The 24,838-nt window shown below is 45.6% G+C and overlaps 2 protein-coding genes across 2 annotated transcripts in view; one reads left to right on the top strand and one right to left on the bottom strand.

Moving 5' to 3' along the window:
* Nucleotides 1-11: 11 nt before the first annotated feature.
* On the bottom strand, nt 12-5,646 carry LOC121542361 (sister chromatid cohesion protein DCC1-like). Its single transcript, XM_041851763.2, has 9 exons — nt 5,353-5,646; nt 3,336-3,507; nt 2,873-3,007; nt 2,152-2,242; nt 1,828-1,966; nt 1,477-1,529; nt 1,174-1,328; nt 552-700; nt 12-199 (listed from the first exon to the last, which is right to left on the bottom strand). Exons 1-9 carry the CDS (start codon nt 5,523-5,525, stop codon nt 88-90), a joined length of 1,179 nt encoding a protein of 392 aa, XP_041707697.2. The 5' UTR covers nt 5,526-5,646; the 3' UTR covers nt 12-87.
* A 3,307-nt stretch (nt 5,647-8,953) lies between these two features.
* Nucleotides 8,954-24,838, top strand: part of LOC121542746 (DEP domain-containing mTOR-interacting protein) — a gene marked incomplete at its 3' end in the record, with an annotated part of 61,255 nt that continues 45,370 nt past the window's right edge. Inside the window, exons 1-5 of the mRNA XM_045218415.1 lie at nt 8,954-9,343; nt 9,760-9,855; nt 13,537-13,715; nt 14,505-14,628; nt 24,203-24,384. Coding sequence (XP_045074350.1) covers nt 9,330-9,343; nt 9,760-9,855; nt 13,537-13,715; nt 14,505-14,628; nt 24,203-24,384 — 595 coding nt within the window. The remainder of the gene's footprint in view (nt 9,344-9,759; nt 9,856-13,536; nt 13,716-14,504; nt 14,629-24,202; nt 24,385-24,838) is intronic.

The raw sequence follows: 24,838 nt of genomic DNA, 5'->3' as shown, positions 1-24,838 counted from the left end.
ACATTCGATTTTTATTACAACATCTTAACAAATACAATACACTGATTCAAAACAACTTTACTCGTCAATCAAGATATCTAAGCGTCTTCATGTTGCCACTGGTCTTCTTGAATTGAAGACTTTTACTCCATTTTGCGTGGACGAACGAGCGTATTTGGTGAGAAGAGCTCCAGTCGTTTGCTTTTCTCCACACAAGTCCCTGTAGGAAAATAAATTATCAAGGATCAATCATTGTTAACACATTACAGAGAATCGTCACTCAGTATGAGGGTAAACCAAGCTTTCCAGATAAAGCAAGAAAGTTGGACCAACACATTTTACATTTTAGTCATTTAGCAGACGCTCTTATCCAGAGCGACTTACAGTTAGTGAGTGCATACATTTTCATACTGGCCCCCCCCCCGTGGGAAACGAACCCACAACCCTGGCGTTGCAAGCGCCATGCTCTACCAACTGAGCTACAGGGGACACCACAAACAAGTCTAAATCTCTAATAGTAATTATTGCACAGTACAGAGACAACTGTCATTATGATGCTCAGTTGTACTCACTGTATGTAAGGGGTGATGTCCTCCTCGGTCCACTTCTCTCTCATGGTGAAGAGATGGGTGAATCTCTCCAGTGTGTCCTCGGGAAGATCTTCCGCTCTCAGCAGAGATATGGTCTCTGGTTTGGTGCTGCGGTCCACAAGGGCTAGACTCTGTTTTGAAACCCATAACAAATCTGGTCATATTCCATCATGTCCGCCAACAACCATCACGTCTTTAAAAATGTGTAATTACCATAATGCTGCAGCCTAAAATGAAGCTTGCTGTAATGCCTAAAACGTAAACATGCATTATGACATCATTTGCTGTAGAATCTGAGAATAGTCTAGTCCCAAAAAAAAAAGTGTCTGTTAAAGACATGCTCTGGAACTTTTGGTGACTAGCAAGTCTTTTTTTAAACCTCCCGATTTGGACTGGATGTGTCAGTGTGTAGTTCATACATGCATCATCTATGAGCAGAAAAATTACCTTACCTCAATTAGCCACGGAATCCCTAGTTTGAAAGCAACTGTTTTCTGGAAGCTGTGCGGCGCCATTTTCCCTACATTTTCTGGGACTAGGTTTAATCTGGGTCTGGAAAACTGGCCCACCTGTCTGCGCTGCCAGTCTTGCCCCCCCTCCTCACCTTCAGCTGGTCCAATCTGGTGCCCATGCCTTCTGGGACACTCTGCTGCCACACCTCCTGGAACTCTGACAGGTTGAACTTCACCGCGTTCTGCAGCAGCATCTGAGCTGTGGCTCTGCACACCTTGTCCTCGTTCAGCGCAAAGAACACCTCATCTGAAAAATAGGACATTTCCGTTTTAATATCAATGAAATTGCTGTGAAGAGCTTAAATATTGCACGAGGGAACAGGTAGTTGGGCTGTGTCACTCTACAGCACACCAAAGCATTAAAAACAGAAAATAGACAGTAGTTTCTTACTTACCGCCATCTGTGTAGCGCCTTCCATAACAGTTCAAGCTATGCTCTATCATCTCCCTGGGCAGGAGAAGGGGTTTTGGTGAGTAAAGAAATACATGCATTCCCCACCCCACATACATGCACACTTTAATGTTTTCATGATGATTACATGCAAAAGAACAGAGCTTCCGAACACGTCGGTTCGATGCACATTTCAGATATGCGTTGTGCTGAGCCTTCAGTCAGATATGGCCTTTGACAGAGCTTGCAACATGAGGACTACCTACCTCCTAAAGTATTACAACAAACGACTCTCCACTTGACCATGTTGTTACCCATTTCTTTCAATGATGTAATGTTGACTAACTGCACCTACTGTGGCTCCAGACATCCTAACTCCTTCAGACTGACGCTGAGAGGGACTTTACTGAAGGACCAGGACTCCGAGTCCACCAGCTGAGTGACATGACCCAGTAACTTCATCTCATAGTCAAAATCCAACAGCCTCCAGTAGCCTGGAGTACACAAGAGGGGAACATGTGAAAGAGCACAGGACAAACAAACACATCATCATACATGTGGATACACCAAGGCCAGCATGTTCTTTAATGAATAGACACAAACCACATACAGTAGATCACATATCTAAATGGAAATTGTGAGAAAATAAACATTTGGAAGATCTGAGAATCATTTTTACCGTTGACCTCACAGGCATGAATAGTCTGCAGTTGGGTCTCCAGTTCTTCCTCGCTTGCTTGGATTCTATCAAGCAGGTCTCCCATAGTGTACTGTCAAAAGGAAACGTTTTATCAAGCAGGTCTCCCATAGTGTACTGTCAAAAGGAAACGTTTTATCAAGCAGGTCTCCCATAGTGTACTGGTAAAAGGAAACGTTTTATCAAGCAGGTCTCCCATAGTGTACTACATTTTACATTTGAGTCATTTAGCAGACACTCTTATCCAGAGCGACTTACAGTAGTGAGTGCATACACTTCTATACTTTTTTCGTACTGGTCTCCCATGGGAATCGAAGCCACAACTCAACACAACTGAGCCACACAGGACAGTGTACTACCAAAAGGAAACGTTTAAAAAACAGAGAAAGTTAGCATGGAGGCAATCATCAAGAATCCATAGGTTTATTTTACTCAGTGTCACTCAGTGCACAGTTCCACAATATAGATGATCTTCTAGCATGTTCTGGCCTTTCTTCCACTAACAGCTGCACTTGTCTTTTCTTAGGTGCACTGACTTTGCTGATAGTTGCTTTGAGGAAAAGTTTGACTTGCTATGAATGTGATATGTGGTTGTCTTACCTAGCTACCTTAAGATTAAAAAATTGACTAACTGGAAGTCACTCCGGAAAAAATGAGTCTGCTAAATGGCATATATTATTATAATTGTACAGTTAATAAGTACCTTCCCGTCGGTGACATCCTCCTGCCCACTGATAACTGGGCCCTCGTACGGATTCTCCATCAGAAGTTTCTTCAGCTTCTTTAGCCTGGGATGCCTCTTTCTCAACTCCCAGTAACCGTTAGAAAAGCCCCAAATCTGGCGGGGGGAAAAAGGGCTTTTTAAAAAAGGTACTGGAGAGTGTTGTTGGTGTGTAACATTTGGGGAAAGTCGTACAGTACTGAGAACATAGAATGATGTAGCCGCTGCGCAGGTGAACACAGTGCATTAGAAAAACATGTAATATTATCTCAACGCATCACAATGAACTCACTGTGTTATGATGTCTAGAGTTATTTAGTGTGCGTGTGTAAGCACGCTAACTTAATATCTACTGTGCAGACGTTCAAGTCCAGATCAGTGATTTTTCAAAATGGCCGTCACACAAGAGACATTCATTGTGTTCAGAGAGTTGTTAGACATCTACCTGTGCGTGGACCAGCTGAGAGCTGGCCTGGTTGTCAGTAGTCAGCTGATCCGGAGTCAGGCAGCCAGGTACTAACAGCAGCAGGTTGGAGGTGTCAGCTATCTTCAGGTCATAAGTCTTGTCTTCACTGCACAGGACAGCTCTCTCATCCTGGTCTCCTCTGATAACAAGGCTGCAGCAGAGAACAAGGATAAAGGAGAGAGATTGTTGAGATGGTTGACGTGTAGAGAGGCTGTTTAAGGTTGACGTGTAGAGAGGCCGTTTAAGGTTGACGTGTAGAGAGGCTGTTTAAGGTTGACGTGTAGAGAGGCTGTTTAAGGTTGACGTGTAGAGAGGCTGTTTAAGGTTGACGTGTAGAGAGGCTGTTTAAGGTTGACGTGTAGAGAGGCTGTTTAAGGTTGACGTGTAGAGAGGCTGTTTAAGGTTGACGTGTAGAGAGGCTGTTTAAGGTTGACGTGTAGAGAGGCTGTTTAAGGTTGACGTGTAGAGAGGCCGTTTAAGGTTGACGTGTAGAGAGGCTGTTTAAGGTTGACGTGTAGAGAGACCGTTTAAGGTTGACGTGTAGAGAGACCGTTTAAGGTTGACGTGTAGAGAGGCTGTTTAAGGCTGACGTGTAGAGAGGCTGTTTAAGGTTGACGTGTAGAGAGGCTGTTTAAGGTTGACGTGTAGAGAGGCTGTTTAAGGTTGACGTGTAGAGAGGCTGTTTAAGGTTGACGTGTAGAGAGACTGTTTAAGGTTGACGTGTAGAGAGGCTGTTTAAGGTTGACGTGTAGAGAGGCTGTTTAAGGTTGACGTGTAGAGAGGCTGTTTAAGGTTGACGGTAGAGAGGCTGTTTAAGGTTGACGTGTAGAGAGACTGTTTAAGGTTGACGTGTAGAGAGACTGTTTAAGGTTGACGTGTAGAGAGGCTGTTTAAGGTTGACGTGTAGAGAGACTGTTTAAGGTTGACGTGTAGAGAGACTGTTTAAGGTTGACGTGTAGAGAGGCCGTTTAAGGTTGACGTGTAGAGAGACTGTTTAAGGTTGACGTGTAGAGAGACTGTTTAAGGTTGACGTGTAGAGAGACTAGGTAGTGGGTGGGTAGCCCTTGATCATGACTCTCAGTTCCATTACATCACACATAAGTGTCATTGGATGAAGGCGTCTTCTGTAGGGGGAGTTTAAATAAGGACCATGACACTGTCTGAACATTAACCCGCATCGCTTGGATGAAGGCGTCTTCTGTAGGGGCAGTTTAAATAAGGACCATGACACTGTCTGAACATTATGCCATATTTCCATGTTTCAGCGCTTGTTTACAGAAAACAGACGGAAGACAGAGTGGACTACTAATTAGCTATCTGTGTCTCCGAACACCTGTGTGTTAACAGAAGACAGACGCCACAAACGTGTTGTCACTGAAAAATAATGTTGGCTGCAACTGTTTTAAAACCGGTTAAAACAGTGTACAGTAAGTGTGTATTTTGCATGTGTTTATTTTTTATTTTTTATGTGATATGAAAGTAGAGGGCTTTATATTTCTAGAACCATACCGCAATTGTGAATCGATTCACGTTTAGTTTGAGTATTTGGCTGTTTTGGCTTCCGGATGTAAGGTCCTTGGACTAAGGAGTAACATTAGGCTCCTTTAGTCCAATATTGGACTAGAGGGTGTACAGCCTTTTGATCCATCCCTGCTTTGGTCCAACACACGGGATTCAGCTTATCAAGGTCCTGATGTGCAGATCAATCGTAGAATCAGCTGTGTTAGAACAGGGTTGGAGCAAAAGCCTGCAGACATCCAGTAGCTCTCCAGGTTGGTTGGCCACGCAAACTACATACGCGTAATCTCTGAACCCAGAACAAAAAATCTCCCGTGAACCAACCAACCAGTCACCAAGTACGGTTGTTTAGAAGATACAACCCACGGCAAACTTTCTATTAATATAACTAGCTATGTCTATTAACGTAACTGTGTTTAATCTCTTAACTGTGTGTTTATGATGAATTAGCTACATTGTAACTATGCAGATACTTTACCTCTTTCCTGCTTCTATGTGTTTACAGAGCGCGTCATCCAGTTCCATCAGGCAGTAGTCTCCGGACGAGACGCTTTCTCCGAAAGTTAAACAGTGAATTGTGTTCTGCAAATCATTCTCTTTTAGTTTGGCGATTTGTAGGGTAGCCTGTACCTCTTCTAATATTCTCGACATTTGGTCCTAATATATGAGATAACTATAAATTATTGTGAAATCATCTATTTTGTAGTGTAATCCAAATCAAATGTGATTCTCTCGCTAGATCAACTTTCCCGCAATATATACCGGAAGTACGAAGGCATATTTGATTGACAGAGGCATAGGCCAATGAATGTCTCGATTACTTCACGTTCTCGCTCCTATGATGCACTCGATTTATGTCCCCGCAGCACGCTGAGTTCACCCGACATGGGTGCACGGTGCTAAAATCTACCACTGGAAATTATGAGATGCAACCCAACCATACCGCCCAAGGTGGTGCGCTTGATTTAGCTCGCCTAGCACACCGGGTGGGTGCAGTTTGTTGGTTTGAGACTAGTCCACTGATCCGACTCTGTAATATTTGCATATACCGCGCCTTCTTGGTCAACTTCCACAGTGCGGTCATGAATGCCCACTTGTCTCGAAGCGTTGCCAATTTAGCAACTTTGTCGCTATATTAAGCGAGTTTTCAGACCCCTCCAGCGACTTTTATTGGTAAAAGATTCTAGCGACAAATTCTGATGTTTTTCATGCAGCCTTTGAGGTTTTGACACAGGGGGTTTCTATGGTTTTGATTGCATTTAGCGACGTTTCCCACTCAATTCTGCCGCACACTACAGTGGGAGAAGCTCTCTGTGCAACAGAAGTCACAGCAACGACGCACACATACGCCGCGTTACGTGCTAGATGGAAATAGGAAACTCGGACATTTCCGAATTGCTAACTGGGTGCACGAGGCACGTGTATAACTACAACCAGTGGCGGCTCCTGAAAAAATTCTCAGGGGGGGCAATTTTTCTGATGATTTAGGTGACCTACACACATTTTAAAAAAGATATGTCCAGCAACAACATGAAGACAGGGGCAGCATATAAGTCAATACCAGAAGCATTTATTGACTGATCTCAAAAGTGTTGGCTTACCAGGGTTGGTGGAGCCCTCAGTTTCATCTTTGCCTCGCAAAGCTAACTCAAACACTCCGCAAAACTTCACACACTGGATTAGCCGGCTGAGGATGTGGCGGTTCTTGCTAATGTCGTAGTAAATATATTTGTTATAGTGAATATGGAATATGATATGTTGAGTAAAATGTTGTGCTAAGATCTATTTAGGTCAGGAGCTGGTTATAAGTTCTGTTCCTATCCAATAACAATGGACAAAAGGGTCCTATCTTGTCAGCCTTGTCAGTTTCAGTTCTCCAGTAAACTTGTGATTATCAACACTAACCTCATCGTTGTGGCGGCGGACAGCTAGCCTGTATCCCTCATCCAGTTGAGTGGGAACAGCTATCCATGTGGGTCTTTGACAGCTCATGTTTCTTAATCTTTCCTGAAAGATGGTGCATGTCCGTTACACACCAGTCGCTGTCCAAGCGATGCTGTCTGCCGTGCCGCCTTCAGGGTGAAAGAGTAAGCAGGGGGTAGCAGAAGACTGCATTAGCTACATCGCAGCCTGCTAGCCAGGTTTTTCGTTCGTACCAATTTTTGGAAAATCCTCGGGTGTAGGACTTCCCCCTTTAGTAGAAACCTGTTGAATTATTAAATTTGGTCTGGGAGGTCCTAATTGTTTCGTTGCCAATTTATCTTCATTTGTTCGCCGACAAAAAGTAACTTATTTCAAAGAGACAATCGAGTTGCACTGAACGCTATAGCCATCTTGATAGTAGTACGTGAATTGATTGATGAGGCTACCCGCTCTTTTCTTAGTTACGTTCATGGTTATGTTACGTATGACGAAAGTGCGTAAGTGCAAGCCCTCAGAAACCCATAGAGATTGTATTGAAAGCTCTGATATTTGAAAAAAATTGATTTTACATGGGAGCCTATGACAGACTTCTGGGCGATTTTCAACCTGACTGAAATCGCCCCAAAAGGGCATTTGAAGCACGACTTTAGCCTGATTGGACATTTAGTGGCACTGTGGCAGATCAGACGTCTAGATTACAACACTGATAACTACTGTTGCCGTGATATAATTGATTAGAAAAAAAATCCCTTCCTTTTCCCGTTTGGCAGTGCGTCGCCCATATCGCCCTATTGAACACACCGCCCCTGACTACAACCTATTAGCAAGTTGGAAATATCCGAGTTCCGACTGGCACTTGAACGCGGCAACAGTCAGAGAAGCACAATGTGCGGCGGAAGACGGCGAAAACGTTACGTGGGGGGCCGCAGCAAAGCGAAATCGTGATGTGACGTCATCGCGGCAACGGTAAAACGTCATCTAGCGTCTTCTGGCGACAAATCAAGAAGCCAATAGCAGATCTCCCTGAAAAATAGTTGACGATAATGATGGGAAGTTCGGCTCTTTTCTGAGAGCCGGCTCTTTTGACTCGGCTCCCAAAGAAGAGCCGGCTCTTTCGACTCCCGAACGGCTCTTTATTTAGGATCTTTTGTAGCCTATATTTTACCTTAACTTTGAAAAAAATCATGGTTTATGTATTAAAACCCTTTTGCTTTCAGTGTTTTTATGAGAGACCTTATAATGCCTAATTCTGTGCATTTATTCTGTGACAAACTACCACTCTTACATTTGTTTATTTCAATTAAACTTTTTTATTGCACAAATTAACAATAAACCAAAACAAACACAGAACAGAATCAAAACCAGAACCAAAATTCCAGCAAACAGCATTAGTCCTCAGGGCAGGTTGGCATTCAGGAAGATCAGATGCCTCAGCTTGGATGGGCTGATAGGCCTGATACGATTTCGCCTCTCCGTGAGTATCTGCCCTGTTTTGGAGAAGATTCTCTCAGAAGGAACTGATGTGGCAACAATACATAGTCTCCCTCCATCACATCAGTTGCAGTAGGAGAGGTTATACTTGCACGCATGGGGATGGCAGTAGACGTTACAGCAGCTGTTGTTCTGGTATGAGACACACCAGGATCAGTAGATGGTGAGCTGGCTTGCCCTCTCTCCTCTAACTGCACTGTAGGATGGACAGTTCTTGTATGTCTATGCAGGTTTGTGGTGGAACCTGCTCTTATAGTGACCTTCGTTTTGCAGTGAAGGCACTCTGCTTTCTTGTTCCCAATATCTTTAAACTGCAGCCAGATGCTGCTTCGCTTTCTAGTGTCACTATAGTTAAACGACACGACAATGCAAGACGCACACACGCTCCTCAGTCCGCTCTGTCTCTCTCTTCACTTGCAGTGGAGTCAAGTGGTGTGTCTGCCCCGCCCCCTCTCTGTTTACACATCCTTAATTCTCACGTGAATGCCGCATGCTGGTCGCCATGCTGGCCAATCATAACAGACCTCTGTGAAAGTGAAACCTAAGCAGCGAATGGGCAAAAAACTGGGAGCCGGCTCTCACTCGATGCGAGCCGGCTCTTCTGATTCACTACAAAGAGCCGGCTCTCAGAGCCGATGCTTGTGCGCATGACCCATCACTAGTTGACGACACTGCACTGTGTCAACGTGCTTTTCATGATAGGATCGCGTAGTAAACAGAGGTGCGAGGGGAGCTCATTACTACTGAAGAAATATATGCAAATGTCACGAGGAATCGCTGTTCGTTGGATGAAGCTTTACCGACGAGAAAATATTATGCATACATTTGATGGTTAGCGGACCAGTTTAATTTCTAGAATACAAAATAAGTTCAACATTAAACTAGCCAAACTAGCCTCCCCTCTGGCATAACGATAGCAGCTGATCATTTTTCCCTGTGCGAAACTAGTTTTTTTGTAATGAATTTCTCAGATTATGCTGCTGGTTTGCAAATCTAGGACAACGTGATCTCGAGGAACAATAAATCAGCTATTTTTCATCCATGGTGGTTGCAAGGTAAATTATAAATTGTTGATGCATTTAAATGTGCGAGTAATGATGAAATACTACAGCAAGTGTGTGTGAGAGATGGACCACAGCAGGAGTGATTTGCCTGTGATCATGGAGAATATGATTGCACTGTGAGCTAACGTTATCTAATATCCAGTTCATTTCAATAGATTGTGCTGTGCTGTTGATATTCTGCAATGCATGATAAACAAATGACTGGTTACGTCACAGTTATGACACTGTAATACAGTATAGCTACAGTCATTAGGGCAGAATACAGTTGAGCTATTCAGACAGCTGCCTCTCCACATGTAATTAACAAGCCATGCATGGTGAACTGTAGGCACGTTTTCACAGGCGATGATGCCTTGGCTTGTGTACAGTATTTAAAAGTGCTGATAATAGTTCCGTTATTTTGACAGTTGTAAAGAGATGGATGGTATCGGGAACACAATGCAGAAGAAGGCTGCGGAGCTCGAGCGCATGGCCGAGGTTCTGGTCACCGGAGAGCAGTTGAGGTAGGAGTGGCTGGCTCGAGCTGAGAGCTCTGTATGATCCTGTTCAAACAAAGGCGTGAATTGTCCCCATTTCAAACCAACGCACAAATACAAAACAATACAATACAATACCTGTCTGCAATGCGAGTGTGTATTGCATTGTCCTGGCCTAGTGCACACAATATGATTATTTCAAGTGTCAAAGGTTTTTTTTCTTCCATCGTGTAACTGACAGCAATTATTTAATTCATTCATTGTGGTGTCAATCCGAAAATTACTGCTGCTTGTGTTAGTGGAAGGGAAATAACACCTATTTGTGGACCAACAGAGCGAGCAAACACACACACACACACCCTTGGCCCATAATAGTGGTGCCATAAAAAACACTATTGAAATAGTGAGATAGCAAGAAGGGACACCTTGTGAGTGTCAACATCAGTGAAATAACTAATTATAATTGGCATTGAAAGGTTTTATCACCTGTCAGATGTGTGTGGGGAAAGTTGCTGTGTGTTCGCAGGACTTTATCATCAAGGTTAAATCACATCAATAAACTCAATGTCAGTGTTCCCAATCACGATTCATCTTTGACCCTCACTAAAATGGTGTCTTTTAACTAGGGCTGTGATGATACCAGTATTGCATTTTTTTTTTTTATACTGCAAAAATGAGAACAGGAAGCAGACCGTCCTTTAAAAACCTGCTGTATGTAGAATATTGTGTGCTATAACTTGGAATATAAATGTGTCTCTGGATGACAATGTAATGTTTTCCTAAATAAGTTAAATACGCTTTGTTTTGTTTCCTTGCCACGATACTAACAAGTACCGTCCCGGCCCTACTTTTAACCTGCCACAGCATTGCACAGTACTAGTCTGGTGTAGTTGCCACGTCTTTTAACCTCTGTTGTATTGAATATTAGATTCACATTTACATTATAACATGACATGAACCTATGCTTCCTTGAGTTCTGTAGGGTTAGAATGGTATTTTGGACCCCTGGTTTATAATTATTGTGAGGAAACCAAGCCGCGTGGATTCATGGCGGGTTGCCCTGTGGGTTTAGGTTACTCGCTGCGTCCCAAATGGCACCCTATGCCCTACATAGTGCACTACTTTGACCAGAGCCCTGTGGGGCCTCGAAGGCTCGGACTGAGCTGCCAAATCTAATCCAGGAGACACTAGCCAGTAGGAGATTCTACAGAGACCAAGAAGAGCCAGAGGAGCTGCTGTAATGAATGATGGCTGTTTGTTAGCTTTCTCCGTTTAACATTATAGGTAAATCACTCCGATAAACACAAGGGCTATCCAGGACACGTCTTGAGGACGATTACTTTTATTCCTAGTTGTTCTTTAACTAATCTGCTGTCTAGTGGTTTTAGTTGTAGTGTTGTTCATGGGTCACTCTCACTGACCAGTCCAAGAGGCTACATAACATTTGCATTACTCTGCTATGAACATGTCCTGTAGGTGCACTTAAGGTTAAAGGATCATTCAGTTAGACAGCTAGATTCACTTTCGTTGGCCAACCTTGAGTTTTGGCTCGTCTGCCTCAACCTCTCCTCTCCTGCTTAATTTAGTTGCACATCTGCTGTCTTTCGTCATCTTCGTACTGGAAGAAGAGCCAGAATAGACAAGGAACCCAGACTGTGTGTAAAGAGTTCTTATTCTATCCTGTCTGTCTGCGGAGGCCTGGGACATTTAACGACCTGGACAGACACTCCTCCTCTCTCAGACCTGACTGATGACTGATTTATATGAAGTGATACCACCTACATGACAGACCTGACTGATGACTGATTTATATGAAGTGATACCACCTACATGACAGACCTGACTGATGACTGATTTATATGAAGTGATACCACCTACATAACAGACCTGACTGATGACTGATTTATATGAAGTGATACCACCTACATGACAGACCATTATACATACTGTGTCAACAGTTGAAACTTGTTTTAATCGTTCATTTTAGAATGTTTCAGTTAGTTAATTTGTAGTGAGGACATCTGTCAAACTTTATTGGAAGTGCACCACCTATATAAGGATTTCTTAATCCCTCCGTACATCCTCCTCAGACCTGTCTACTTAATCCCTCCGTACATCCTCCTCAGACCTGTCTACTTAATCCCTCCGTACATCCTCCTCAGACCTGTCTACTTAATCCCTCCGTACATCCTCCTCAGACCTGTCTACTTAATCCCTCCGTACATCCTCCTCAGACCTGTCTACTTAATCCCTCCGTACATCCTCCTCAGACCTGTCTACTTAATCCCTCCGTACATCCTCCTCAGACCTGTCTACTTAATCCCTCCGTACATCCTCCTCAGACCTGTCTACTTAATCCCTCCGTACATCCTCCTCAGACCTGTCTACTTTAGAGCACACGTATACCTACATAAGGACTTCATAACACAATCCTAATCCATCCATACACATAATCCTCAGACCTGTCTAACTAACGTAGTATTGACAGATGTCCTACCCGGTAACATTTTATTTGAGGAGCAAAACCTATTAGGTTACAGAAGTGCTTCATAACACATTCATAATCCATACACTGCACTCATAAACAGAATTCTCTGAATATCCTTTTATGTTACACAATGTCCGTAACGTCAAATGAACACAATTAAATTAAATGAAGGATATAAAACAAGTGTAACTTATCGACTTTAAAAAAACATAGCCTATACTATGAGTCAGTATGCTGTGGTGTAACAATGACTATCTAACCTAACCACCGTTCTGAGGCCACCAATGTGCACCACCCTGTTTGTTGTTGTCACTTCCTCTTGGAGACAACCACCAAGAAACTGGAACATGTGGTACGAATACACAATACATGTACATACATGTCCTTCCTGAGAGAGTGAACATGAAGTACAGACGCGTGAAAGAGGAGCTAAAGCTATGTTATAAAAGACTGTACATACAGGACGGGGGGAGAGAGAGAGGGGAGGGGGAGAGAGAGGGAGGGGGAGAGGGGAGGGGGAGAGAGAGAGGGGAGGGGGGACAGGGGAGAGAGAGAAGAGAGGGGAGGGGGGAGAGAGCGAAGGAGGGGGAGAGAGAGAGAGGGGAGAGAGAAAGAGGGGAGGGGGGGACAGGGGAGAGAGAGAAGAGGGGAGGGGGGAGAGAGCGAAGGAGGGGGAGAGCGAAGGAGAGGAGAGGGGGGGAGGAGGGGGAGAGAGACAGAGGAGAGGAGAGAGAGAGGGGGAGAGAGAGACAGAGAGAGACAGAGAGGGGAGAGAGACAGAGAGGGGAGAGAGAGACAGAGAGGGGAGAGAGACAGAGAGGGGAGAGAGAGACAGAGAGGGGAGAGAGAGACAGAGAGGGGAGACAGAGTGGGGGGAGAGAAAGGGGTAGGGGGAGAGAGACAATGGAGGGGAGACAGAGAGTGGGGGGAGAGAGAAGTTATGTCAGTATAGGAGAAGTTATGTCACTACAGTTACAAAACATGTCAATAGCCTGACGTTGTGTTGTTCCACAGACAAGGTAAGAATAGTCTACATTACTAGCTATAGGCCTAATCTTTCCTGAACATGTGTACTGTAGTTACAGCATATGACAGAGAGACCGAGAGAGAGACCGAGAGAGAGACCGAGAGAGAGACCGAGAGCGAGACCGAGAGAGAGACCGAGAGGGAGAGAAGCTACAGTTTGTTCATAGCCTGACGTTGTGTTGTTCGTTCCACAGGTTGCGTCTACATGAAGGGAAGGTGATTAAGGACCGCAGGCATCACCTGAGGACGTATCCCAACTGCTTCGTGGCCAAGGAGCTGATTGACTGGCTGCTGGAGCACAAGGAGGCGTCAGACAGAGACACAGCCATTAAGATCATGCAGAAACTCCTTGACCAGAGCATCATCCATCACGGTAGGGCCTTCTGACAGGACCAGCGACGTCTGGCTTGTGTTCATTAGGAACCAAATGGAAGGAAACGTACTGAAACAGAGAGATTTCCTGGACCTGTCCAATAAGAAGCGCTCATTTCTGTTTTCCGTTGCTAAGTGTTTTGTTATGGTGTGCCCTAATTAATACTCCCCTGAGCTTGGCATTTTCTGGGAACAGCCAGATCCTGCTTCTCTACAGTCTTCTGACATCTGGGTCTCATTCATTACGGCACTCAACAGAATTTATTTGTATTTTTTTTTGTATCCAGATAGTCCTTCCCTCTTTCAAACGGTTTTTCTTTCGTTTGGTGCCTAATGTTTTTTTGGGTCATTTTCTGGGAAGAGACAAATCCTCTGTCTCTCTAGTTCTGTTGGCTGTCTTTTCTCTCAGCCAGTTTGGATGTAGCCTAGTACAACAATGTCTTGTTGAAGGTTAATATGTACTGTATGTCAAGGATACACTGTGTGTAGCTTCTGTCTGATGACTTATGAGTTTCCAGAAAGCTGTGTAGCTAACATAACACTTTAAACTCAGACCTCACCACTCAAAGAACCGCAAAGTGCTTCATTTGTCAAATTTCATTGTCAAATTTCATTCACTTCAGAGGATTGACTGGCACTGGGTTGTCGAGAGAAATATAATGCCATTATTAACTACGAAGATTTCGGGTAAATGTACCTCTGTTTAGTAGGCTGTTTGTGTGGGAAAAAGATGAGGCAATTATCAGTTAGCTAAATGTAAACAAACATTGTTCCTCTTTTTGTGTTGCAGTTTGTGACGAACACGAGGAGTTCAAAGACATGAAGCTCTTCTATCGCTTCAGGAAAGATGACGGGACGTTTCCGCTGGACAACGAAGCCAAGGTCTTCATGAGGGGACAACGGATATATGAAAAGTATGTTTTTCAAGTGTTACTACGTTGGTTTATTAATCAATTCAATGAACCGAGATTGCCTTTTGATCTGTTGACGGAGAGATACAAGCTTTTACTCATTTCAGTGAGTGCTTACTCACTATATACAATCAATTAAATATGTTATTTTTAGGGGGTAGGCATCCTGTTTGTGTTGTTGTTTTTACCAGGCTAGTACATGGTGTTGTTCAGCAGGCAGGCGAGAGTGGTTAGAGCCTAATAGTTTCCATAGAAACCCCCTCCTCAACCGGATAGATCTCATTCAGTCACTCTGCTAGCTACAGTCATCTCTCTCTCTCTCTCTCTCTCTCTCTCTCTCTCTCTCTCTCTCTCTCTCTCTCTCTCTCTCTCTCTCTCTCTCTCTCTCTCTCTCTCTCTCTCTCTCTCTCTCTCTCTCTCTCTCTCTCTCTCTCTCTCTCTCTCTCTCTCTCTCTCTCTCTCTCTCTCTCTCTCTCTCTCTCTCTCTCTCTCTCTCTCAAACAAGTTTTGATCAGTCATAGAAATAAAAGTGCTGAAAACAAACTGGCTCCCTATTAAAAATAAGATGGAGAACAAGCTATGAAGGAAAAATACTGGAGTTTTGGTGCAGGTCCAGCCAACTAGCGCAAAAATAATATTGCGATATTGTCAAAACAATACGATATTTAGTCAAAAATAATATCCCGATATGTAAATGCATCGACCCCCCCCCCCATCACTAAATCAAACCCCAGTCGCCAAGAGCGGTGTGTGGTCTGGAGTTGTCTGCATTACTGCTAGACCTGACTCAGCAGTAATGCAGACAGAACATTCTAGCAGCATAGCCCATAGCAGCGTGCTGTGTGATTTGCTATGCAGTTTGTAGTTGGACCGTATCAACTGTCATTCATTCAGGATGGTTTCTATGGAATTGACTTTTCCTGACCTCTGTTTACTCTGTGCACTGCCAGTAAATGCTTTGTTACAGTGTGTCAACTGACAACTTAAATACTCCACTCCACTCATGACAGAGACAGTTGTTATTGTTAACCCTGTTGCCTAGAGAAAGTGTTGCTGTTGTAGTTCAGTGCGTTGATTAGTTATAAACAGGTTTGGAAGGCAGTATGTTGAAATTCACCCTCAGGCATCTTGTATTGGCTGCTACTACCTAACTTACTACACAGTAAGAATAAAAGTGTCTGTCTCTTTAGTTTTTTTCTCTGTTTAAGACTAGCCTCCCTTCCCCCTCTCCTTAGGCTAGCCTCCCTGCCCCCTCTCCTTAGGCTAGCCTCCCTGCCCCCTCTCCTTAGGCTAGCCTCCCTGCCCTCTCTCCTTAGGCTAGCCTCCCTGCCCCCTCTCCTTAGGCTAGCCTCCCTGCCCTCTCTCCTTAGGCTAGCCTCCCTGCCCCCTCTCCTTAGGCTAGCCTCCCTTCCCTCTCTCCTTAGGCTAGCCTCCCTGCCCTCTCTCCTTAGGCTAGCCTCCCTGCCCTCTCTCCTTAGGCTAGCCTCCCTTCCCCCTCTCCTTAGGCTAGCCTCCCTTCCGACTCTCCTTAGGCTAGCCTCCCTTCCGAGTCTCCTTAGGCTAGCCTCCCTTCTCTCACTCCTTAGGCTAGCCTCCCTGCCCTCTCTCCTTAGGCTAGCCTCCCTTCTCTCTCTCCTTAGGCTAGCCTCCCTTCTCTCTCTCCTTAGGCTAGCCTCCCTGCCCTCTCTCCTTAGGCTAGCCTCCCTGCCCCCTCTCCTTAGGCTAGCCTCCCTTCCGACTCTCCTTAGGCTAGCCTCCCTGCCCCCTCTCCTTAGGCTAGCCTCCCTTCCCTCTCTCCTTAGGCTAGCCTCCCTGCCCTCTCCTTAGGCTAGCCTCCCTGCCCCCTCTCCCTTAGGCTAGCCTCCCTTCCGACTCTCCTTAGGCTAGCCTCCCTTCCGTCTCTCCTTAGGCTAGCCTCCCTGCCCCCTCTCCTTAGGCTAGCCTCCCTGCCCTCTCTCCTTAGGCTAGCCTCCCTGCCCTCTCTCCTTAGGCTAGCCTCCCTGCCCCCTCTCCTTAGGCTAGCCTCCCTGCCCCCTCTCCTTAGGCTAGCCTCCCTGCCCCCTCTCCTTAGGCTAGCCTCCTGCCCCCTCTCCTTAGGCTAGCCTCCCTTTCTCCTTGCCCTCTCTCCTTAGGCTAGCCTCCCCTGCCCCCTCTCCTTAGGCTAGCCTCCCTGCCCCCTCTCCTTAGGCTAGCCTCCCTTCCCCCTCTCCTTAGGCTAGCCTCCCTGCCCTCTCTCCTTAGGCTAGCCTCCCTGCCCCTCTCCTTAGGCTAGCCTCCCTGCCCCTCTCTCCTTAGGCTAGCCTCCCTGCCCTCTCTCCTTAGGCTAGCCTCCCTGCCCCCCTCTCCTTAGGCTAGCCTCCCTGCCCCCCTCTCCTTAGGCTAGCCTCCTGCCCCTCTCTCCTTAGGCTAGCCTCCCTGCCCTCTCTCCTTAGGCTAGCCTCCCTGCCCTCTCTCCTTAGGCTAGCCTCCCTGCCCTCTCCTTAGGCTAGCCTCCCTGCCCCCTCTCCTTAGGCTAGCCTCCCTGCCCCCTCTCTCCTTAGGCTAGCCTCCCTGCCCCCTCTCCTTAGGGCTAGCCTCCCTGCCCCCTCTCCTTAGGCTAGCCTCCCTGCCCCCTCTCCTTAGGCTAGCCTCCCTGCCCCCTCTCCTTAGGCTAGCCTCCCTGCCCCTCTCTCCTTAGGCTAGCCTCCCTGCCCCTCTCTCCTTAGGCTAGCCTCCCTGCCCTCTCTCCTTAGGCTAGCCTCCCTGCCCCCTCTCCTTAGGCTAGCCTCCCTGCCCTCTCTCCTTAGGCTAGCCTCCCTGCCCTCTCTCCTTAGGCTAGCCTCCCTGCCCCCTCTCCTTAGGCTAGCCTCCCTGCCCTCTCTCCTTAGGCTAGCCTCCCTGCCCTCTCTCCTTAGGCTAGCCTCCCTGCCCTCTCTCCTTAGGCTAGCCTCCCTGCCCTCCTCTCCTTAGGCTAGCCTCCCTGCCCCCCTCCTTAGGCTAGCCTCCCTGCCCTCTCTCCTTAGGCTAGCCTCCCTGCCTCCTCTCCTTAGGCTAGCCTCCCTTCCCTCTCTCCTTAGGCTAGCCTCCCTGCCCTCTCTCCTTAGGCTAGCCTCCCTGCCCCCTCTCCTTAGGCTAGCCTCCCTGCCCTCTCTCCTTAGGCTAGCCTCCCTGCCCTCTCTCCTTAGGCTAGCCTCCCTGCCCTCTCTCCTTAGGCTAGCCTCCCTGCCCTCTCTCCTTAGGCTAGCCTCCCTGCCCTCTCTCCTTAGGCTAGCCTCCCTGCTGTCTGACTGTGTCTGTGTTGAAGCTAGCAGCCAGCTCCACAGCAACCTTCTATATGCCAGCTCCTGCTCCAGCCCCTGTGGTGGCTGAGCCATCCTCCCCCTGAGCCCTGAGCTTTACAGTGTGTGTGTGTGTGTGTGGGGTGTAACAGGGAGACACAGGCAGGGCCATTGTCAGTGTTATGCTAGGCAGGGCCAGTGTTAGGGTGTATTTATGTAGTCACCATGGTAGAGTATGTAGGCTACACTTCAGTCTTCACACTCACCAGACTAGAGACTGAGGCCACGATTCCAACAAGCACAGCTACAAACAAACTACCTGTGCAATGTGATTGACTTTGTGTGTGTCCACCCCCCCGGAATCCCAGCCCTAGATCCCAGTACAGGAAGAGCCGTTGTATTGTCCCCCCTCCGGAATCCCAGCTCTAGTTCCCAGTACAGGAAGAGCCGTTGTATTGTCCCCCCTCCGGAATCCCAGCCCTAGTTCCCAGTACAGGAAGAGCCGTTGTATTGTCCCCCCTCCGGAATCCCAGCCCTAGTTCCCAGTACAGGAAGAGCCGTTGTATTGTCCCCCCTCCGGAATCCCAGCCCTAGTTCCCAGTACAGGAAGAGCCGTTGTATTGTCCCCCCTCCGGAATCCCAGCCCTAGTTCCCAGTACAGGAAGAGCCGTTGTATTGTCCCTCCTCCGGAATCCCAGCTCTAGTTCCCAGTGCAGGAAGAGCCGTTGTATTGTCCCCCCTCCGGAATCCCAGCCCTAGTTCCCAGTACAGGAAGAGCCGTTGTATTGTCCCCCCTCCGGAATCCCAGCCCTAGTTCCCAGTACAGGAAGAGCCGTTGTATTGTCCCCCCTCCGGAATCCCAGCCCTAGTTCCCAGTACAGGAAGAGCCGTTGTATTGTCCCTCCTCCGGAATCCCAGCCCTAGTTCCCAGTACAGGAAGAGCCGTTGTATTGTCCCCCCTCCGGAATCCCAGCCCTAGTTCCCAGTACAGGAAGAGCCGTTGTATTATCCCCCCTCCGGAATCCCAGCTCTAGTTCCCAGTACAGGAAGAGTCGTTGTATTGTCCCCCCTCCGGAATCCCAGCCCTAGTTCCCAGTACAGGAAGAGGCGTTGTATTGTCCCCCCTCCGGAATCCCAGCCCTAGTTCCCAGTACAGGAAGAGCCGTTGTATTGTCCCCCCTCCGGAATCCCAGCCCTAGTTCCCAGTACAGGAAGAGCCGTTGTATTGTCCCCCCTCCGGAATCCCAGCCCTAGTTCCCAGTACAGGAAGAGCCGTTGTATTGTCCCCCCTCCGGAATCCCAGCCCTAGTTCCCAGTACAGGAAGAGCCGTTGTATTGTCCCCCCTCCGGAATCCCAGCCCTAGTTCCCAGTACAGGAAGAGCCGTTGTATTGTTGTTGTGCACGGTCTCGAAGCATCGGGGGATAAGTCAATAGGGACAATCGCAAGGCGATGTTTAACCACCTTGTTTGACTGACTATTGTCTTCCTGCCTGAACCATCAGGATGAAGAGAAACTTTAGTTCCTGGGCATATTTCCACTTGCCTGGTAAATGGGCCAGTAGTGTTTAGAGGGTTGTGAACAACGCCTTGGAGAATTAACAAAGAGAACCTTTCCTTCTCACAACCAGCAGGGTGGTCTCAGCCCTTAGCCCAGGCCTGTGTGAAGTTCATGTTGGCGACTGCTTCCTCGTTCCGCCTTCACAAGCAGTTTAAGCATAATGTTTCCACTGGTCTCATTTGAAGGACTTGGAGAGTCTACATTGCATACTGGTAATTAAACGTTGGAAAAGTCTACAGTGTATACTGGTAATTAAACGTTGAAAAGTCTACAGTGCATACTGGTAATTAAACTTTGGAAAGTCTATTGTGCATACTGGTAATTAAACGTTGGAAAGTCTATAGTGCATAATGGTAATTAAACGTTGGAAAAGTCTACAGTGCATACTGGTAATTAAACTTTGGAAAGTCTATAGTGCATACTGGTAATTAAACGTTGGAAAGTCTACAGTGCATACTGGTAATTAAACGTTGGAAAGTCTACAGTGCATACTGGTAATTAAACTTTGGAAAGTCTACAGTGCATACTGGTAATTAAACGTTGGAAAGTCTACAGTGCATACTGGTAATTAAACGTTGGAAAGTCTACAGTGCATACTGGTAATTAAACGTTGGAAAGTCTACAGTGCATACTGGTAATTAAACGTTGGAAAGTCTACAGTGCATACTGGTAATTAAACGTTGGAAAGTCTACAGTGCATACTGGTAAATAAACGTTGGAAAGTCTACAGTGCATACTGGTAATTAAACGTTGGAAAAGTCTACAGTGCATACTGGTAATTAAACTTTGGAAAGTCTACAGTGCATATTGGTAATTAAACGTTGGAAAGTCTACAGTGCATACTGGTAATTAAACGTTGGAAAGTCTACAGTGCATACTGGTAATTAAACGTTGGAAAGTCTATAGTGCATACTGGTAATTAAACGTTGGAAAGTCTACAGTGCATACTGGTAATTAAACGTTGGAAAGTCTATAGTGCATACTGGTAATTAAACGTTGGAAAGTCTACAGTGCATACTGGTAATTAAACTTTGGAAAGTCTATAGTGCATACTGGTAATTAAACGTTGGAAAGTCTACAGTGCATACTGGTAATTAAACGTTGGAAAGTCTACAGTGCATACTGGTAATTAAACGTTGGAAAGTCTACAGTGCATACTGGTAATTAAACGTTGGAAAGTCTACACTGCATACTGGTAATTAAACGTTGGAAAGTCTACAGTGCATACTGGTAATTAAACGTTGGAAAGTCTACAGTGCATACTGGTAATTAAACGTTGGAAAGTCTACACTGCATACTGGTAATTAAACGTTGGAAAGTCTACAGTGCATACTGGTAATTAAACGTTGGAAAGTCTATAGTGCATACTGGTAATTAAACGTTGGAAAGTCTACAGTGCATACTGGTAATTAAACGTTGGAAAGTCTACAGTGCATACTGGTAATTAAACGTTGGAAAGTCTACAGTGCATACTGGTAATTAAACGTTGGAAAGTCTATAGTGCATACTGGTAATTAAACGTTGGAAAGTCTACAGTGCATACTGGTAATTAAACGTTGGAAAGTCTACAGTGCATACTGGTAAATAAACGTTGGAAAGTCTACAGTGCATACTGGTAATTAAACTTTGGAAAGTCTACAGTGCATACTGGTAATTAAACGTTGGAAAGTCTACAGTGCATACTGGTAATTAAACTTTGGAAAGTCTACAGTGCATACTGGTAATTAAACGTTGGAAAGTCTACAGTGCATACTGGTAATTAAACGTTGGAAAGTCTACAGTGCATACTGGTAAATAAACGTTGGAAAGTCTACAGTGCATATTTAACATTCCATAGAGTAGGAGTTATTCTGCTTACAGCAAGCAGGGCTCCGGTCCCAGGGTAATACAGTGTGCATTTATCCTGTTATGTGTTGACTCATGGCCGTCACTTTTAAGACCGGCTGTATCTGGCTAACTGCCCGCTTGGGATGAATAAAGTTTATTGAATTGAATGGGAACGGAACAGAATGGAGTGGAATGGAATGTAATTGAATGTGGACAGGCTTTTCTGTGGAACATTCAGTAGTGTAATCCTGCTCTGCCTGATGTGTTTTATATCTTGGTTGCAGCCGGGTCAAACTCTGCAAACTTCTATTGACTGTTCTGTTGATAAGAAATACAAATAATTGTTTTGAAGGAGTTTTTGAAGGATGAAGCTCAGACCGTGGGCGTGATTCAGGCACGTGTTTTAGTTTCCCCTTTCATATCTGGCACACATTTTGTTTTCTTAACTCTCATTCTAAGTCGATTAATGATTTATATATTCCGTGTTACTGATTCTTAGAAATTACTAAACTATAATCTATCTGTGTGAATTATTATCATAAAATCAAAGATTAACAACAGCGTTAATCTGAAAAAACAGTAAGGAAAAACATTTTAGGTTTGAAACGTCCTGCAAACATAGCCCAAGAAAATCATAAAGAAACATTGCAAATGCTTATCATACAAACAAATACTACTATGAATCCCCACACTACTGGTCCCGTGTAGCTCAGTTGGTAGAGCATGGCGTTTGCAACGCCAGGGTTGTGGGTTCGTTTCCCACGGAAGGGGGCAGTGTGAAAATGTATGCACTCACTAACTGTAAGTCGCTCTGGATAAGAGCGTCTGCTAAATGACTAAATTGTAACATGTAGTGAGTGGACCAGAGCCAGTTGGCTAGCAGTGGCGAGAGTTGACAGTCCTAAACAGCGCCCTATCCCCTACACAGTGCACTACTTTTGACCAGGGCCCTAGATAGGAATACACTTGAGTGTATAAAACATTAGGAACACCTGTTCTTTCCATGACACAGACCGACCAGGTGTATCCAGGTGAAAGATATGATTCCCTTATTGATGTCACTGTAGATGAAGGGAAGGAGACAGGTAAAAAAAAATAAAAAATAAAGATTTTTAAGCCTTGAGACAATTGAGACATGGATTGTGTGTATGTGTGCCATTCAGAGGTTGAATGGGCAAGACTAAAGATTTAGGTGCCTTTGAACGGGGTATGGTAGTAGGTGCCAGGCGCATGTGAAATGCACTCATGACGTATGACACAAGCAATATATTTCGACTAAGCTTCGTCAGGGCTTGCTATCCAGCTAAGCTTACTGCAGGCAGCTAACTAGGCAGAGCATTGCGTCATGGGAGGAGAAATACAGAATCTTCAAAAAAATTACAAAAACAAGGAATCGTGCGGTATGACTAACAAAGAAAAACGATAAAACATCATAATGTATATCAAATCTTACAGTAGTGCATGTTTACCAACAGCATAGTAACTGGTTATAAAGTGGCGGAGTTGTCCTTTTTAAATGACTGACCAGACCTGCATGGTGGTTTTAGGTCAGATGTGGATGAGATCAAAATGTGATCTGATTTATGCAGCGTTCTGAAAGGCACCCCTATTACTTCCCTTGGTCAAAAGTAGTGCACTATATACCGTATAGGGAACAGGGTGTTATTTGGGATGTATCCTGGGTGTGTGGGCCAGATGTGGGCTTAGTAATCTTTCACATGTGAAGCATCGAGACTAAAGCAAGGTTAATGGGTGGGTTAGTTGACTCCGTGATAAGGTGATAATGTGTCAGCAAACAGTCGCACGTCATTGCGTCCATGGAAAGAGGAATTAAGTTATGAGGAAAGAAAGAATCGGTGCCCCGCCTTGGAAAAATAAGATACTGCCTTTGTTTCAATGCAAGCAGTGACATGTACATTTAGTTTTTACTGCGTAGTTCATACTGTATCTCATAGCTCCACCTGTTTCCACACAGGCTTGACATTTACCTAGTGTGTGTGTGCGCGCCAACCACGGCATGTGTATTCTCTGTCTGTTGGGATTCCACCCTTGTCCTCTTGTGACATCATATCTTGTACCATGATCACTCAGTGGGAGGGTGCTGTGGATAACTGACATCATATCTTGTACCGTGATCACTCAGTGGGAGGGTGCTGTGGATAACTGACATCATATCTTGTACCGTGATCACTCAGTGGGAGGGTGCTGTGGATAACTGACATCATATCTTGTACCGTGATCACTCAGTGGGAGGGTGCTGTGGATAACTGACATCATATCTTGTACCGTGATCACTCAGTGGGAGGGTGCTGTGGATAACTGACATCTATCTTGTACCGTGATCACTCAGTGGGAGGGTGCTGTGGATAACTGACATCTATCGTGTACCATGATCACTCAGTGGGAGGGTGTACCATGATCACTCAGTGGGAGGGTGTACCATGATCACTCAGTGGGAGGGTGTACCATGATCACTCAGTGGGAGGGTGCTGTGGATAACTGACATCAATCTTGTACCATGATCACTCAGTGGGAGGGTGCTGTGGATAACTGACATCAATCTTGTACCGTGATCACTCAGTGGGAGGGTGCTGTGGATAACTGAACTTGTTGACCTTAGAAGAGCTCGTCTTTATAAATAGTACAGGGGTGGTCAAGCTACCCTCCTCCTGGGGACTTGGGAGCTACCCATCTGCAAGGTTTGACTCCAGCCCTACGCTAACACACCTAGTTTTACTAATCATTCATTAGCTAAATCAGGTGTTGTTATAGGTCGGAGTAAAAGCCTGCACAGATGACGATTTAGATAGAGGTTGATGGAAAAGTCTGTTATTGTGTTGAATCCGTATGGAAAACAACAACAACAACATTCAACTGATTTACACATAATATAAAGTAGTCTATATAAACATCTAAATCTGTCCTTCTCAACAGGCTGATGATGAACACAGAGACGTCCATCCTAGCGACTCGGGAAGAAGAGGGTGAGACGTTTGAACGGACGCTGGTGGCCTCCGAGCTTGTCGATTGGCTGCTGGTGGAGGGAGAGATGGCAACCCGAGAGGAGGCGGAGCATCTTGGACGGAGGCTTCTAGAACACGGGATCATGCAGCATGGTGAGTGGAAGGAATTATCTGTATCTATTTCTGAGACATCCCAACTAACATAAAGGTCATGTTCAGTACAGCAGCACTACATGGCAGTGCTTCCTTCTCCTACGTTCACACTGATGAAATGACATGTCTCTGAGTGCTAAGTAGGGTTAGCCCCACAGTTTGGGAACCACTGCCCTAACCTAATTGTAATTATAGCCCATTTTGAAGAAGCAGTTATGAAAGATGAATCTTTGGGTCATGCTGTACTTTATTTAACAGTATACTATTTAGGCCTACCTGGTATTCACTGAGGAATTACATGGTAATATGGTCAAATGGTAATTACACAGTAATTACCTATCATGGTAATACCATTTTGGACTGTTGGCAGTTGCTTCTTTAATTCTATGGACCTGTAGTTTCTGAGTTGACTTTGTTAGGTGAAAGAGGAGACTTGAGTGTTGAGTCCATGGTC

The sequence above is a fragment of the Coregonus clupeaformis genome, unplaced genomic scaffold, assembly GCF_020615455.1.
Source record: "Coregonus clupeaformis isolate EN_2021a unplaced genomic scaffold, ASM2061545v1 scaf1557, whole genome shotgun sequence".
Classification (NCBI taxonomy): Eukaryota; Metazoa; Chordata; class Actinopteri; order Salmoniformes; family Salmonidae; genus Coregonus; species Coregonus clupeaformis.
Note: the sequence above shows the minus strand (reverse complement) of the source record. Positions and strands in the feature narration are given on the sequence as shown.

Excerpts from the sequence above, each read along its gene's own strand:
- LOC121542361 (XM_041851763.2), bottom strand. The coding sequence starts at position 5,525 with ATGTCGAGAATATTAGAAGAGGTACAGGCTACCCTACAAATCGCCAAA. Across the intron at positions 3,508-5,352 it reads CACATAGAAGCAGGAAAGAG|CCTTGTTATCAGAGGAGACC; the intron begins GTAAAGTATCTG and ends TCTCTGCTGCAG. Across the intron at positions 1,530-1,827 it reads TTAGGATGTCTGGAGCCACA|GGAGATGATAGAGCATAGCT; the intron begins GTAGGTGCAGTT and ends TCTCCTGCCCAG.